This window comes from Coniophora puteana (assembly GCF_000271625.1).
Source record: "Coniophora puteana RWD-64-598 SS2 unplaced genomic scaffold CONPUscaffold_4, whole genome shotgun sequence".
NCBI lineage: Eukaryota > Fungi > Basidiomycota > Agaricomycetes > Boletales > Coniophoraceae > Coniophora > Coniophora puteana.
Genome location: NW_006913056.1, coordinates 1,763,723 through 1,777,119, shown reverse-complemented (window position 1 = coordinate 1,777,119; position 13,397 = coordinate 1,763,723). Strand labels below are relative to the sequence as shown.

Genomic DNA, 13,397 nt, shown 5'->3' with positions numbered 1-13,397 from the left:
TTGGCGTTCATATTCGCGAAGAAGCCCACGAGAGTTAGCCACCATCTGTACCATGAGATCATCCTGATGCATGCCTGATTACCGGATAACCTCCCATGTGTTGGTGGCGGGCACTCCGATCCGTGTGTCCTTGACATCCCCGCTATATTTAAGCCCTGCTAGCCCCTGCTTTATGATTATTGTCGAGCACAAACTCTGCTGTACGGCGTCACCTCTACTCCGCGACACGAATGTCTTCCAAGTTCCTTGATTTGCAAAAGGTCCCTCTTGAAGTGAAGACAAAGGCGTCGAATCTCCAGGACGATGTCACGTTGTTAATGCCACCCATCGGTCAGTTCATGGATAGCTGCAACGGGTAACTTCCTCGGTCCAATATGTACTTCCTACAGGCCTCGGATGCTTTGCCTCTCATGATGAGGAGAAGAAAAAGGTAGCAAAGGGCTGGATTTTGTCAGCCCTCAAAGTGAGTTAGCCTTGGTTGTTTTTTCACAACCACTCATTGCCCCAAGTCTGGATACAGGCATCTGGACACGGCTTGGATGTACGGTCCGTATCAATTTGATCGCTTTCTAAACGGCTCTTCAATCAAGGAGTTGTTTTGCTAGATACTGAAAGACTCGTTGGTGAAGCCATACGTGAATCGGGAATCGACAGAAGAGAGATCTTCGTCACAACCAAACTTCCGTGAGGTACCCTCATATCAGCTCGGCACCAACTTCTAAGTCATCGTCGCAGATGGCACCACCCAGGATATGTCCTGCAATCAATAGATGAGAGTTTAAAGGCCGCCCAACTTGACTACTTTGATCTGGTAACTACGTCTAAGAGCTTGCATGACTACTATGCCCCTAACGAATGACAGTATTTAATCCATTTCCCACAAGCTGTGAGGTATCCTGGTGGGTGTTCACGGTATCTGGCCAATTTCTACGCTGATCTACTGCAGAGGGCTACGGGCGACCGAAGAATCCCGATGACCCAAATGCCATAGAGGCCATCAAGAGTCCCACTATCCAGGAGACCTGGGCAGATATGGAAAAGGTTCTTGCTAGCGGAAAAGCCAGAGCCATTGGAGTTAGCAACTTCTCTGAGAAGACGTGAGCATAAATCCCCCCTTCCAAATGACTTAATGCAATATTTTGTAGGCTCAGCGAATTATTACAAACTGCCAAAGTTCGCCCCGCCGTGAATCAGATCGAGTTAGTACTCTTTGGAAAGGGGACAGCAGCTAGGCCAGAGACTGATGTCAATATCCACTCTAGATTGCATCCTTTCCTCGCTCAAACGAAATTGCTTCAATTCTGCAAGCAAAATGGCATCAAAGTGACTGCATATACTCCTACAGGTCAACGAGTCTGCTCTTTCTACGTTGTTGCAAGGAGTTGAACGTCATTTCCAAGCATATGAGAAAGGTCGTACGAACCCAGTCATCGTAGAGATCGCGAAGCAGTACAGCGTTTCTCCTTCTCAGGCTGTGTTGGCGTGGCATGTCAAACGAGGATGCGCTGCAACACCCAAGAGTACAAATGAGGCGCGTCAAAGGGAGAACCTTATGGTTAGTATAAAATGACTTTTGTGCTATGTATCACTTTGGCTAACTTGTTTCTAGCTTCCCGACCTCAGTGACGAGGATATGAAACGCATAGATGCTCTCGACAGCAATCTGCGCCTGTGCAACTTTCCCAACGAACGGGGGATGATATACGGGTGGACCATGGAGCAGCTGGGTTGGGACTGAGTGAGGGGGCTCAACATTTTATGAGGTCAATGGTCGACTGCAATACTCAAGCAATACCGGCTCATTTCGCGATTTATGCTACACATGTATGTCCAACGTACGGATCGTGAGTTGTTCCTTGAGTACTCTTGGCTGATAAGGTCACGTTCCTCCTGTTCCTGGGTTTAAGTACCCACCCACATTTAATGGTATGTATAGGCCCGAGCATCCATGCCTCGGCGCTTGCAGGCGGCTGCCCGCCGCTCCGCCCTACGCTCAACTCATGGTGACGCGCTCGGCGTTACAAGTTGGTTCCGGCGTCAAACGGAAAGCGTCGTGAGAGGCCCTGGGTAATCTTCGGCTCAACTGTCGTTGGGGTATGACTGCTTTGTCCGCTTTACAACGTTCAGAATGGTTCTCCCGATGGCTGAAGCGATATTTTGGTGTGCCACACGATCCATCGTGATCGCCCTTGTGACCAGGCAAAAGACTTTGGCACTTTTGGGGGAAAAGTGCTTACTCACCCCAGCGATGCCGCACATATATGATTAGAGCGTCGAAGTTATGTTCTTTGCTTGTGATAACGTTTCCAACAAGCATCTTGAAGGTGAGCTGTTCGTCTCTACCCCATGCTTTGCCAAATGTCCTAGTTCTAGTTTATCACCCACAGAAACATGCCTCAACTGAAACCATTCGAACAACTCCCTCACATCGAGCTCGTTAATGGTGTGCTAGATGAAAACGTCGGCAAAGTTCACATGCCCGTCATAGGTACTCTGATTAGTACTTCAGGTCGGGCCTTCCGGAGCACTAAGTTCATTGCATAGGTCTTGGCTGTTGGAGCGGGACCACACCCGAGACACAGGCTGCTGCAAAAGAATGGATTGTGACTGCTCTGAAAGTAAGTGGTAACGATCTTCAATAAAATCTGTCGCATCATGTCTCTGCAGGCGGGTTACAAACATTTGGATACTGCTCACGGCTATGGTACGTTGGGTCACACCAGTCATGTAAAGCTTCAAGTTTGAAACTAGAATTCGTGCTAGGCACCGAGGGGTCGGTGGGCAAAGCTATCCGAGAGTATGCCGCCTCTATTGGCTCGGACCCCGTAACCGAGCGAAGAAAGCTGTTTATCACGACTAAACTTCCGTGAGTTTAATCCTTCAAGGAGTGATTTTCACAATTTGAGATGATGTAAAAGACCTCAGCACGGAAGGACGGTGGAAGATTCAATCAACGAGAGCCTGGCGCGAGCAGAAATTGACTACTACGATCTTGCAAGTAGCTCATTCGTCCAAATGTGGACTTATAACTCACTTTGATGTTCACTACTTAGTACCTCGTTCACTGGCCACAATCCGGTACGTTCCGCTAATGTATGAATCAAAAATGACCTAGCCAATTAATTTCAACTTTAGAGAATGCTTCTGGTGGCCTCGACGAGGCGTGGGACTTTACCCGAACATGGGAGGGTATGCAGAAGGTGTTGGAAAAGAAATTGGTCAGGGCTATCGGTGTCAGTAACTTTTCGATTAAGAAGTGAGTATACCAGCAAACAAACGTCTCAGAAGTTGACATGGCGGGTTTATCAGCCTCAAGAAGCTCCTGGAGGCACCGACGACAACTGTCTGGCCTGCGGTGAATCAAGTAGAGTAAGTTGCTGGGAGTGTTATGGTAAACGTTCTTGGAGAGCTCACAATTCGTACAGATTGCATCCTCTTTTGGCTCAACCTGGCCTTCTCGAGTACTGCAAGACCCTGACTAGGACTGGGAAGCCTGCACCAATTTTCTTGACGGCATATACCCCTACAGGTGAGCAAAGTTTTAATATAGTCCAATATAGCATTGTTACCGCGCCTCAGGCTACGACACTGTACGAAGCAGCCCTAAGATCGTGGAACTAGCCAAGAAGTACAGTACCTCGCCGGCGCAGATCGTTCTCTCGTGGCATGTCGCCAGGGGGGGTATTGCTGTTCCTAAATCAACGGACATGCAGAGGCAGAAAGATAACCTCAATGTGAGATTTTTTGGAATTATTTTCACGATGTTCAACAACTTAGATATCGGAACGTTTAGCTTTATCATCTCCCGCAAGAAGTGGTCGCCGAGGTGACTGCACTGGATAAAGAGCAGCGACTCTGTAACAAGCCTGATGCTGACGGCAAAGTTTGGGGATGGACGATGGAGCAGATGGGGTGGTAAACTCTCCAAGCGCCCGTTCGGTGTAATTACATGAAACTTGAGCGCATTTACATGTTGTATTTATATACTATGTACCAACAACTGATCATCGATCATCGTCGAACGAAGGTGTGTGGGGATATATAGGGGGTGGCGGTGGTGATGCCAGCATTGGTGCGTAAAGGGAAAGTAAGTTCCACGTCTATAGAACACGTCGTGTGTTGCCGCGTAGGTAAACGACTGCACAACATTTTCTTTTCTCCCAAACATTTTCTTGGTTTAATTGCGCTGGGTTCTGCGTCGAGCTGAGTCCAACGCCAGGTTTCTTCTCGTCAACAGGTTAATTGCTTCGGACAACCGCCTTCATTGCGAGTACTAGTCATGCTCTCTGCCGCCGATCTCCAGGTAAGGATATCCAAGCTGCATACTCGGGGCGTATGTTGGGTGACTCACGCAAAACATGCATGTAACAGAAAAGACACCAGCTCGAAGGGGCTCCTGATCCTTTCCCGTCCTTGGAGGACTCTCCGGTCAAGTCTCGTCCTCGTCCCGGCCCGTCGGCCCACGCCACGCCCGACACGAACTCGACCACCGCGTTCCCTTCTCTGGCCCCGTCGCCGATTGCTGCCACCACCCCTGGTAAGGCGACCTGGGGATCGGACGCTGGTCCCCGCATCAGGGCAACCGTCAAGGCCACACCCTCGGACTCATTCACTCTCCCTTACACGGATGTCCCACCTAACAGGGATGGCAAGCCCCAGACTCTCGGTGACGTCCTCAAGCAGGTCATGACAAAGTTCAAGGTCAAGATCGAGGCTTCGGCAAATCAACGAGCACGCCAGACTACCTTCCACATGAAGGCAGAGTCCCAGAAGGAGCTCGACAAGGCCAAGCGCGGCCTCCTCGCCTCGCTCAGCCCGGTCGTGAGTAGTAATCCTCGCGTGTATGTCTGGTTTTCTCCGTGCTGACCCTAGTGCTTAAGATTGAAGATGAGCTGCCTGCTCCTGCTTCTACCATCCCGGCTATCATCGGTCCTAAAGGTGAGACGTAATCCCATTGCCGGGTCCACGCTCCCATGCTCAAAATCATCACTGCTCAGGCGCCACTCTCAAACAGATTCGCGACCAAACTGGTGTCAGGATTGATATTCCCCGCAAGGAGGAGGTCGCAAACGGAGCCAACGGTACTGCAAGCGGAAAGGTCACTCCCGGCGCTGACGACGAAGAGGACGAGGTCCTAGTTCCCATCAAGATTACCGGTCCTCAGCCTCTGGTAATCGAAGCACGGGCCATGATAAACGAAATTATCTCTTCTCGTACCTCGAACATCACCCAGCGCGTCCGCGATATCCCAGCTCATATTTTGCCTTTTGTCACTGTCCGCCGTGCTCAATTCGTCGAGGCCGCCCAAGGCGGAACGATCCATCTCGCACTCAACAACGCAGAGCGTGAGATCACGGTTAGCGGTGACAGGGAAGCGGTACACCGCGTCATAGAGTCGATCAAGGGCGTCGTTGAGCAAACCACGAGTAACATCACTTCGCTCAAGATTTCGCTCCCTAAGCGCCAGCATCGTCTTCTTGTGGACAGGGCTGCTGAGGAGATTATGACCAAGAGCAAGTGCGCCGTTCAGGTTGCCCCCGCGGACGAGCCCAGTGACGAAATCACTGTCTGGGGTAATCAGACAGACTTGACCAACGGTCTCAGCGCTGTCATGGAAAAGGCGAACTCGAAGTACATTCACGAATTCCCGCTCCCTGGTCCAGTCTCGTTGTCCAAGCAGCTTCTGACTTACATGACTCGCATCGGTTATCCGAAGACTTTGAGCAACGGTCACCCCGGTGTTGATGTCTTCACTCCTTCGACAGCAGCTGTGGCACGCGCTAGCGTACTCAACATTGATATCGTCGGAGACAAAGCCGCAGTTGACAACGTCGTTCGAGAAGTTTCTGGGCTCATCGGCAAGCTTATTGGCGCTACCAAGGAAGTTCCCGTCGAATATTTGGTCCACCGGGTTATCCAGGGCAAACATGCTAAGAAGTAATTATTTACTTTGCGACTCCAAACCTTTCATTCTTATTGACCATGACCGCAGGTTCAAGCAGTTCCACGAGACGCACAATGTCCAACTCTTCTTCCCAGCCGAATCTTTGGAGCAGTCGTCGGTTCTCCTCGTTTATGACCCCCTGTCCCCGTCTGCCTCGCCATCGCCAGATGAGAAGGAGAAGCACCTCGATGAAGTCGCTAAGGAGGTCCTGAAAGTAGCCAAAGATGCTGGCGAGATCAAGACTGAGGTTGTGCCTGTTGACAAGCAATGGCACGATGCTGTGGTCGGTAAGGACAGGACTACTCTCAACGCGTCAGTGGTTTTCCTTCTACGAATTTACCGTTCCCGTTTGAACATTGCATCCATATAGCATCATCGGTGAAGAACAGGCTCTTTCCGTCAGGGTCGGCGCTAGTGCTAGCCACGAGTCTGGAGAGAACGTCATCGTCGTTCGCGGTTCGGCTAGCGACGTCGACAACGCTGTCAAGAAGATACTTGCCGTCGTTGATGATGCCAAGAACGATGCGATTATCAGTAGCTATGTGAGTCGACTAATTGTACACAAATACACTGTTTGATTTTTTTCTACCTCTAGTCTACCGAGTTCGACATAGACAGAGAATATGTTGGTCGTATTGTCGGCGCACAGGGCGCTGGTATTAACAAGCTCCGCGACGTTCTAGGAGTCAAGGTTGATGTCAATGATGACTTTGACGAGAAGGACAAAGAGTTCAGCAAGAAGAAGAGGACTGCTCACCAGAAATCCAAGATTAAGGTCCGTTATCTCAATGAGCCCTGATTCATCGTTACTCAATATCTGGTAGATTACCGGCCGCAAGGAGAATGTGGAAGAAGCTAAGAAGAGGATTCTGGCACAGGTCGAAAGACTGGTGAGTTCCACGCATATATTCTTCCACTCAATCCTAAGGATTCGTAGGCAGATGAGACTTCAGAAATCCTCCACATTCCCGCCCGGTATCATGCGTCTCTTATTGGTCAGAGTGGTAAATACGCCATCAGACTTGAGGAGAAGTATGCTGTCAAGATCACATTCCCTCGTTCTTCTGGCGAAAACGGAGAGGGCAGGACTCGCGAGCAGCTCAAGGCTGATGAAGTTCTCATCAAGGGAGGCAAGAAGGGTGTGGCACACGCCAAGGCTGAACTGCTAGACGCTCTCGAATTTGAGAAGGACAACAACAACGTTCTTGAGTTCGATGTCCCGACACATACCGTAGCTCGCATTCTTGGCCGAGGAGGCGCCTCCATCAACGAGATCAAAGACGACACCGACGCTCAAATCGATGTGGACAGGGTGGAGGGTAATGACTCCACCAGGCACATCGTCGTTCGTGGCACTAAGAAGGGCATCAACGCGGCTAAGTCTGCCATCATGGCCATTGTTGACTCCGTCGGCGAGGAGACCACAGTGAGCATGAACATCGAGCAACGGTTCCATCGCACCATTATTGGCGCCGGCGGGCAAGGTTTAAAGGACATCATCGCTCGTTGTGGTGGTCCCGATGACTCCAAAGTCCAGGCTGGTCTTGTTAGATTGTAAGCTCTTCGCCTGTTCAACCACAGTATCATGTCTGATCTGTTCTTCTACCCAGCCCGAGACAGGGCGAACCCTCGGACGAGGTTCGCCTCCGTGGAGAACCTAAGCTTGTCAACAAGATCAAGGCCGAGCTGGAGAAGGTTGTCACTGAACTTAAGGACCGCGTCGTCCTGGCTGTTGAGATCCCTGCTTCCCAGCATCGCACTCTCATTGGTCGGGGTGGGCAACACCTGAATGATCTCCAGAACCGAACTAGTGTTCAGGTTCAATTCCCTGGTTCTCGCTCATATAACCAGGTTAGCGATCCCGAAAACATGGACGAACTTGTAGATGCAAGCCCCGCCAACATCGTCAAGGTGTCTGGCTCTCGCGCTGCTTGCGAAAATGCCATTGCTGAGCTGAAGGTAACATCTCTAGTCAGACGTTGACATATGCTTGGTATTGATAAAGTGCCTGTGCAGTCGCAGGTTAAGGCACCACCTCCCGAAAGCATAACAGCTGTAGTCAGCGTCCCTCTCAAGTACCACCATGCTATCTCCCAGCAAGGCGGCTTCTTCCGAACTCTTCGCTCGTACGGCGTGCAGGTTGATCAGTCAGCCATGCCTCAGAAATCAGCCGTCCCCACTGCCCCACCGCAGTCAGGCAGCTCTGAGGCTCGCATCGATGATGACGACAGCGAGGTGCCAGCCAACATTACGTGGCAAGTTGGACCTAATTACCAAGACGCGGAGGAGGGCGACTCCCAGTGGACCTTGAAGGCAAGGGATGACGGCGCTTTAGAGCGTGCTCAGGTCGCCATTCAGGAGGCCATCCAGCAGGCGGAAAACATGACTCACGTCGGTTTCTTGACCTTGCCTGATCGCTCAGCTTTCCCCAGGATTGTCGGAGCGAAAGGAGCCAACGTCATGCGTCTGCGGAACGAAACTGGCGCCGATATCACTGTGAGCAGGGAGAGCAGTGATATCATCATCATCGGTAGGCCCTGGAGCTGTTCAGCGTGTTTCCGTGCTAATACCGCCTCGCAGGCTCGGAGACGGCAGTCGAAGCTGCAAAGGATGCGATACTTAAACAAGCCTCTTCTAGAGCTGGACGCCGCTAATTAATGATATGAATAGCATCTATGCATTGTCGCAGTCGTCATGCTTTGTCACTCTACGTCCATTATCATAATATCAATCAACAGGATAAATATTGCTAATAGGACACATTGGCGTCGTTCACCAAGCCAGCCTTGGCCCGGAGGCAAGCCGCAGGTGTTGTCAATGTAAGGTGCAAACTCATGGCAGAAATTCGGCCTATAAATGTTTACAACCTACGTGCCTTTTATCATATGACCCTGGCTGGCCTTCGCTCCATTGATCGTGAACCCCACCTCCGCTAGAAGAAACAGCTGGCAATAGGAGCAAATGCTTGAAGACATGCTTGTGACTTGTGATGCTTCCGTAGGCTTCCCTGCGACGTCGCCTCGGATCCACATGGCATTGCTGTGGCTTTCCGAGGATGAACCCAAGGATGAGCCGCACAATCTTGCTGCGTACATTTTATGACGTCTTTTGACAGTCAATTGGTTCTGACGTTTCTTGCCCTGACCGAGTATTGATCCGCATTGGCTCGGCAAACCTTCGGAGAGTTTCCCCGGACAATGTCAATACAGATGCATGCCTACTTAGTGACGAGCACATCGAGGTAGCGGGTAATGCAAGGAGTGATTGCCGTGGTTAAAAGGTGCAAGGATGTTCGAGCTTATCCCTCAAGCCCTCAAGTCTTTATCTCTGCCGGTTCTAAGCCACTATGCAGACTGCACGCACTCTTGGTCTCCTTGCTGGCATGGCCGCCCTGGCGGCCGCGGACACCGGCAAACTCACCTATGCCGGCGTCAACATCGCAGGTTTTGGTGCGCACATTATGACGGACGATCTGCATACAGCGTGCTGACCTCATTCTCAAGACTTTGGGATGGACACCTCTGGCACGGCGGACGCAAGCGGAGCGTGGCCACCTCTGCTCAAGTACTACGGTCACGACGGTGAGGGCCAGATGAAGCACTTTGTCAGCGACGATCAATACAACATCTTCCGCCTGCCTGTCTCGTGGCAGTTCCTCACCAACAACCAGGCGAACGGTAACCTGAACACGACAAATCTGGCCAAGTATGACGACCTTGTGCAGGCCTGCTTGAACACTGGTGCTAGCTGTATTCTTGACATTCATAACTATGCTCGTTACAACGGTCAAGTATGTATGTTCTGCTGAAAGCTTACGCCACAATACTGACCTTTCAATCCTAGATCATTGGTCAGGGTGGACCCTCTAATGATGAATTCGCGGCTCTTTGGAGCTCGCTGGCGAAGCACTATGCCACCGATACGAAGCTTCTCTTCGGGGTGTGAGTAAGACCCAAGAAACAATCGTCCTTTGTCTGACCGAGATCTTCTAGAATGAATGAACCTCATGACATTCCTGATGTATGGTTCCAATTGGGTGTGATACCGTCGCTAACTAACACGCAAATGACTTGAAGCTTCCTACCTGGGCCGACACCGTTCAAGCTGCCGTTACTGCAATCCGTAGTGCTGGGTAAATCTTCTACTTGGGCGTGAAGGAGCAATAAACTCACAGTAAGCGTGCCAGTGCTACGAGTCAGCTCGTTCTCCTTCCTGGGAGCAACTACACGTCTGCCGAGACATTTGTATCCGGCGGCAACGCCGACCTCCTTAACAAGGTCACCAACCCTGACGGGAGCGTTACTGGCCTGATCATGGACGTCCACAAGTATCTTGACCATGACAACTCGTACGCTCTTCCCTTAACCATCATATGAACACTTTCTAACGCCGAGATGTTCCAATAAGTGGCACCAATGCCGAGTGCACAACGGACAACATTGACACTGCTTGGGAGCCTCTCTCGCAGTGGCTGCGGACCAACAAGCGCCAAGCTTTGAACACCGAGACCGGTGGCGGTAACGTTGACTCTTGCAAACAGTACATGTGTTCGCAGCTCCAGTACCAGGCTCAAAACTCTGACGGTAGGCTGTGTTTTCTCCTGTAAACTAACTTTCCTAATATCATTGCTTAGTTATCCTCGGATATGTCGGCTGGGCCGCTGGTAACTTCGACCCGTCGTACGTCCTGAGTGAAGTCCCCACCAACACTAGTGACAGCACTTGGACCGACACTGCATTGGTTTCTGCATGCATGGCTCCGAGTGTGAACAAGGTTATCGGCTGATTGGGTGGTAGAAGCTTGGTATCTATAGCGTTAGAATCACGCACACTGGATAAAGTGTAAACATATATATTCCTGGGCAAAAAAGCACTATTAATTAGAGGCTAATTGATGTCAACGCGTGCCGGGATCATCTCAGATGTCAATGGGAGCACCATCCATATCGTCGTCCATGGGCTCTCCATCAATATCATTGAGAGGTTCACCATCAACGTCGTCCATGGGCTCGCCGTCAATATCATTGGTGGGAATACCGTCAACATCGTCGTCGATTGGTTCGCCGTCGACATTGTCTATAGGCACTCCATCAACATCGTCTATTGGTTCGCCATCGACGTCAGCAGCATTTCCAGACCCCACATAATTGTCGATTGTGAGTGCTGGTCCCTCGGCTTCGGCTGCCGGTTGGAAGGATTTGGATTTAAATCGTGAGGCAAAATTTGCCTCCGTTTCCGCCGCGGTGGGTTGTGCCTCCTCTGCTTTGGGTTGATACTCTGCGTGGCTAACACCGTCCAACCTTGCCCGAAGCTCGGCTGTGAATTCCGGTGGGAATACGATCCAATCCTCCCAAATATCAATGATCGACGTTATTTGCTTCTTAAACGTGTTAGCCGTGATACGTCCTGGGAATGAGTGATATATGGCGGCGAAGTGGTCGAATACGATTCCCAGGCGCGACTGGAACTCCTGCCTAAACTTCCATGCACTGGGGACGGGGGCGGCTGAATTGTGGAGGATGTCACAAATTAGGTACAGTCGTGCCACTTTGCGGGGAACGGGCGTCGAATCGACCAATAAAGACGTGATGATGACATCTGAGATCTACACGATAGCTGATGTGTAAGTGACTATCGTTTCCTGAGCATACACAGACGTACCTCCTTCGAAGCTTCTGCATGATCGAGACAAAAGGCCATGCATCGTGCAAGTTCTCCGCGTTTCCCCGATAACCCCCGAAGCATGGATTCGAATCTCTTCCGGGCAAGTTTGCCAAGTGTAGTTTTTCTTGTTCTTTCCTGTTCTGATTCTTCAGCGGAATCCGTAGAATAAGCGGAGTTATAACCCTTGGTAAATTTGTTAGTATGATGTTGACTCGGAGTCAACTCTCACGTACCTCGTCAACAAACTCTGAGCCCGTAAGGTCAGTCCTCTCCACCAAGCCGCGATAGAAGACATGCCGACGATGCTATATTACGATCAGCATGGCGCAGTATCCCACAGGAGCAAGAATATCTACCTTTCGTCGAGTGAGGAAGGCATATTTATTGTTATCACGTTCCCATTCACGCAGCCTCTTTTCAAAGTTGTTGCCTTGGCCTCGAACTTCAGCCGCAACGGCACGTATAAAACCATCTGTGACGCCGGTATCGTTGTCCTCATCGTCTCGGCGAGGGCTTACAGAATCCTTTCTGCGGGGGCTTCGACTAAGAGAACGGCTGCGAGACCTTCTACGTCTTTTCGGACTTCGTGAGCGACTGCGAGAACGACGCGATGAACGATAGCGATTCTCCCTTGAAGGAGAATGAGAACGCCTCCGTTCGCGAGAGGGCGAACGGCTTCGGCTTCGGTCACGGCGTCGCGGAGAGCGGGATCGTGATCGTGAGTGGGCGCGAGGTACAGCTTAGAGAATTCAGCGAAAATCACTAGATAGAGATGAATCCAATACCATACAAAGGCCTTGCAGCCACCTGCACGGCCTTACTCCACCCTACGCGCAGGATTGAGCCACCCCAGTCGAAGCCATCCAGCTCTCGCAATGCAGTTTCGGCATCTTTACGTTTCATGAAGGAAACGAAGCCACTCAAGCCCGCGCTTTTGTTGCGGCGAGAAGCCGTCATATCGCCTCCAGGGCCCACAGCAGCGTCACCTCGAGGCCACATAATTTTCACCTTGGATACGTAAGCCACAAAAGCAAAAGACCATCTTTATTCATCTTACCGATCCAACTGGCCCATGTCGAGCGAAGAACATTCCTAGCGCTTGCTCAGTGACATGCGAGGGAAGATTCGCAACAAAAAGGTTTGTGGTCTATAAACACTATTGAGGTCTTTCTGCAAAACAGATGACAAGAACTAACCTCTGGGTCCCCTCGGTCTTTGCTCCCACTCTGACTCTCGTAAGCTAGCGCGCTTTCTTAGCTTTAGAATGATACGTTATGTATTCAGCTTACCGGCCAGAGCGGTAACAGATCTACCGTGAGCTTTAATAGATCAGAATAAATGCCAACAAGGCATGACAATGTCTCTATACCTCCTCGAGAGTACTTTGCTTCTCTCATAGCCTGCTCTTTCTTAATCTCCTCAAGAAATGCGTCCATAGCGCGCTTTCCCTTGGGTTTAGATGCAGTATTGCTTGGAGGAGAAGGTGGCTGTAGTTGCTAGTTGGATGATGTTCGAGAGCCCATGCGGAATAATGACATACATCATCCAACATTGGCCTAGAGCGCGAACGCGACGTCTCAGGCGGATCTCTTTCCTTCACTAATGGTTGGTATGCACTGGTAGATTCACCAGCTTTAACGAAGGCCGAGCCAGCTTTGCGTCGGTTTGCTTCCTCTCCCTCGAACGCATGGAGGAAGTCTGCATATGCCCTGGCTTGGTTCTGCTCTTCCTCGCGCTGCTTGGCCTCCGCGGCCTCTTTCTCTTTTTCCCGACGAGACTTGCGTACAGTT

General features: G+C 50.8%; 4 protein-coding genes across 4 annotated transcripts; 3 read left to right on the top strand and 1 right to left on the bottom strand.

Annotated features, from left to right (window-relative positions):
- Nucleotides 1-8: 8 nt before the first annotated feature.
- On the top strand, nucleotides 9-1,853 carry CONPUDRAFT_101747 (reductase AKOR2). Its single transcript, XM_007768782.1, has 11 exons — nucleotides 9-330; nucleotides 390-463; nucleotides 510-546; nucleotides 606-684; nucleotides 736-811; nucleotides 863-899; nucleotides 947-1,097; nucleotides 1,146-1,199; nucleotides 1,263-1,345; nucleotides 1,401-1,555; nucleotides 1,610-1,853. Exons 1-11 carry the CDS (start codon nucleotides 231-233, stop codon nucleotides 1,736-1,738), a joined length of 975 nt encoding a protein of 324 aa, XP_007766972.1. The 5' UTR covers nucleotides 9-230; the 3' UTR covers nucleotides 1,739-1,853.
- A 323-nt stretch (nucleotides 1,854-2,176) lies between these two features.
- On the top strand, nucleotides 2,177-3,983 carry CONPUDRAFT_121534 (Aldo keto reductase). The gene is made up of 12 exons (XM_007768781.1): nucleotides 2,177-2,324; nucleotides 2,374-2,488; nucleotides 2,545-2,618; nucleotides 2,668-2,704; nucleotides 2,764-2,866; nucleotides 2,919-2,994; nucleotides 3,054-3,078; nucleotides 3,136-3,256; nucleotides 3,310-3,369; nucleotides 3,426-3,529; nucleotides 3,580-3,734; nucleotides 3,794-3,983. The coding sequence occupies exons 1-12, from the start codon at nucleotides 2,262-2,264 to the stop codon at nucleotides 3,917-3,919; spliced, it is 1,059 nt and encodes a 352-aa protein (XP_007766971.1). The 5' UTR covers nucleotides 2,177-2,261; the 3' UTR covers nucleotides 3,920-3,983.
- A 150-nt stretch (nucleotides 3,984-4,133) lies between these two features.
- Nucleotides 4,134-8,684, top strand: CONPUDRAFT_81194 (uncharacterized protein). Its single transcript, XM_007768350.1, has 12 exons — nucleotides 4,134-4,303; nucleotides 4,372-4,821; nucleotides 4,881-4,938; nucleotides 4,998-5,937; nucleotides 5,993-6,256; nucleotides 6,315-6,486; nucleotides 6,540-6,719; nucleotides 6,769-6,834; nucleotides 6,882-7,498; nucleotides 7,555-7,903; nucleotides 7,961-8,474; nucleotides 8,525-8,684. Exons 1-12 carry the CDS (start codon nucleotides 4,280-4,282, stop codon nucleotides 8,596-8,598), a joined length of 3,708 nt encoding a protein of 1,235 aa, XP_007766540.1. The 5' UTR covers nucleotides 4,134-4,279; the 3' UTR covers nucleotides 8,599-8,684.
- A 734-nt stretch (nucleotides 8,685-9,418) lies between these two features.
- On the bottom strand, nucleotides 9,419-13,358 carry CONPUDRAFT_136269 (uncharacterized protein). Its single transcript, XM_007768780.1, has 16 exons — nucleotides 13,148-13,358; nucleotides 12,977-13,094; nucleotides 12,897-12,926; nucleotides 12,804-12,847; nucleotides 12,665-12,754; nucleotides 12,393-12,615; nucleotides 11,964-12,346; nucleotides 11,841-11,912; nucleotides 11,605-11,790; nucleotides 10,578-11,548; nucleotides 10,352-10,527; nucleotides 10,131-10,292; nucleotides 10,021-10,076; nucleotides 9,937-9,964; nucleotides 9,788-9,885; nucleotides 9,419-9,734 (listed from the first exon to the last, which is right to left on the bottom strand). The coding sequence occupies exons 1-10, from the start codon at nucleotides 13,157-13,159 to the stop codon at nucleotides 10,862-10,864; spliced, it is 1,845 nt and encodes a 614-aa protein (XP_007766970.1). The 5' UTR covers nucleotides 13,160-13,358; the 3' UTR covers nucleotides 9,419-9,734; nucleotides 9,788-9,885; nucleotides 9,937-9,964; nucleotides 10,021-10,076; nucleotides 10,131-10,292; nucleotides 10,352-10,527; nucleotides 10,578-10,861.
- Between the last annotated feature and the right edge of the window lie 39 nt (nucleotides 13,359-13,397).

Excerpts from the sequence above, each read along its gene's own strand:
- CONPUDRAFT_101747 (XM_007768782.1), top strand. The coding sequence starts at position 231 with ATGTCTTCCAAGTTCCTTGATTTGCAAAAGGTCCCTCTTGAAGTGAAG. Across the intron at positions 812-862 it reads AACTTGACTACTTTGATCTG|TATTTAATCCATTTCCCACA; the intron begins GTAACTACGTCT and ends AACGAATGACAG. Across the intron at positions 1,200-1,262 it reads CCCGCCGTGAATCAGATCGA|ATTGCATCCTTTCCTCGCTC; the intron begins GTTAGTACTCTT and ends TATCCACTCTAG.
- CONPUDRAFT_121534 (XM_007768781.1), top strand. The coding sequence starts at position 2,262 with ATGATTAGAGCGTCGAAGTTATGTTCTTTGCTTGTGATAACGTTTCCA. Across the intron at positions 3,257-3,309 it reads AGTAACTTTTCGATTAAGAA|CCTCAAGAAGCTCCTGGAGG; the intron begins GTGAGTATACCA and ends CGGGTTTATCAG. Across the intron at positions 3,370-3,425 it reads CCTGCGGTGAATCAAGTAGA|ATTGCATCCTCTTTTGGCTC; the intron begins GTAAGTTGCTGG and ends CAATTCGTACAG.
- CONPUDRAFT_81194 (XM_007768350.1), top strand. The coding sequence starts at position 4,280 with ATGCTCTCTGCCGCCGATCTCCAG. Across the intron at positions 6,257-6,314 it reads GACAGGACTACTCTCAACGC|CATCATCGGTGAAGAACAGG; the intron begins GTCAGTGGTTTT and ends GCATCCATATAG. Across the intron at positions 8,475-8,524 it reads CAGTGATATCATCATCATCG|GCTCGGAGACGGCAGTCGAA; the intron begins GTAGGCCCTGGA and ends ACCGCCTCGCAG.
- CONPUDRAFT_136269 (XM_007768780.1), bottom strand. Across the intron at positions 12,848-12,896 it reads ATCTGTTACCGCTCTGGCCG|CTTACGAGAGTCAGAGTGGG; the intron begins GTAAGCTGAATA and ends AAAGCGCGCTAG. Across the intron at positions 12,755-12,803 it reads AAGACCGAGGGGACCCAGAG|ACCACAAACCTTTTTGTTGC; the intron begins GTTAGTTCTTGT and ends TAGTGTTTATAG.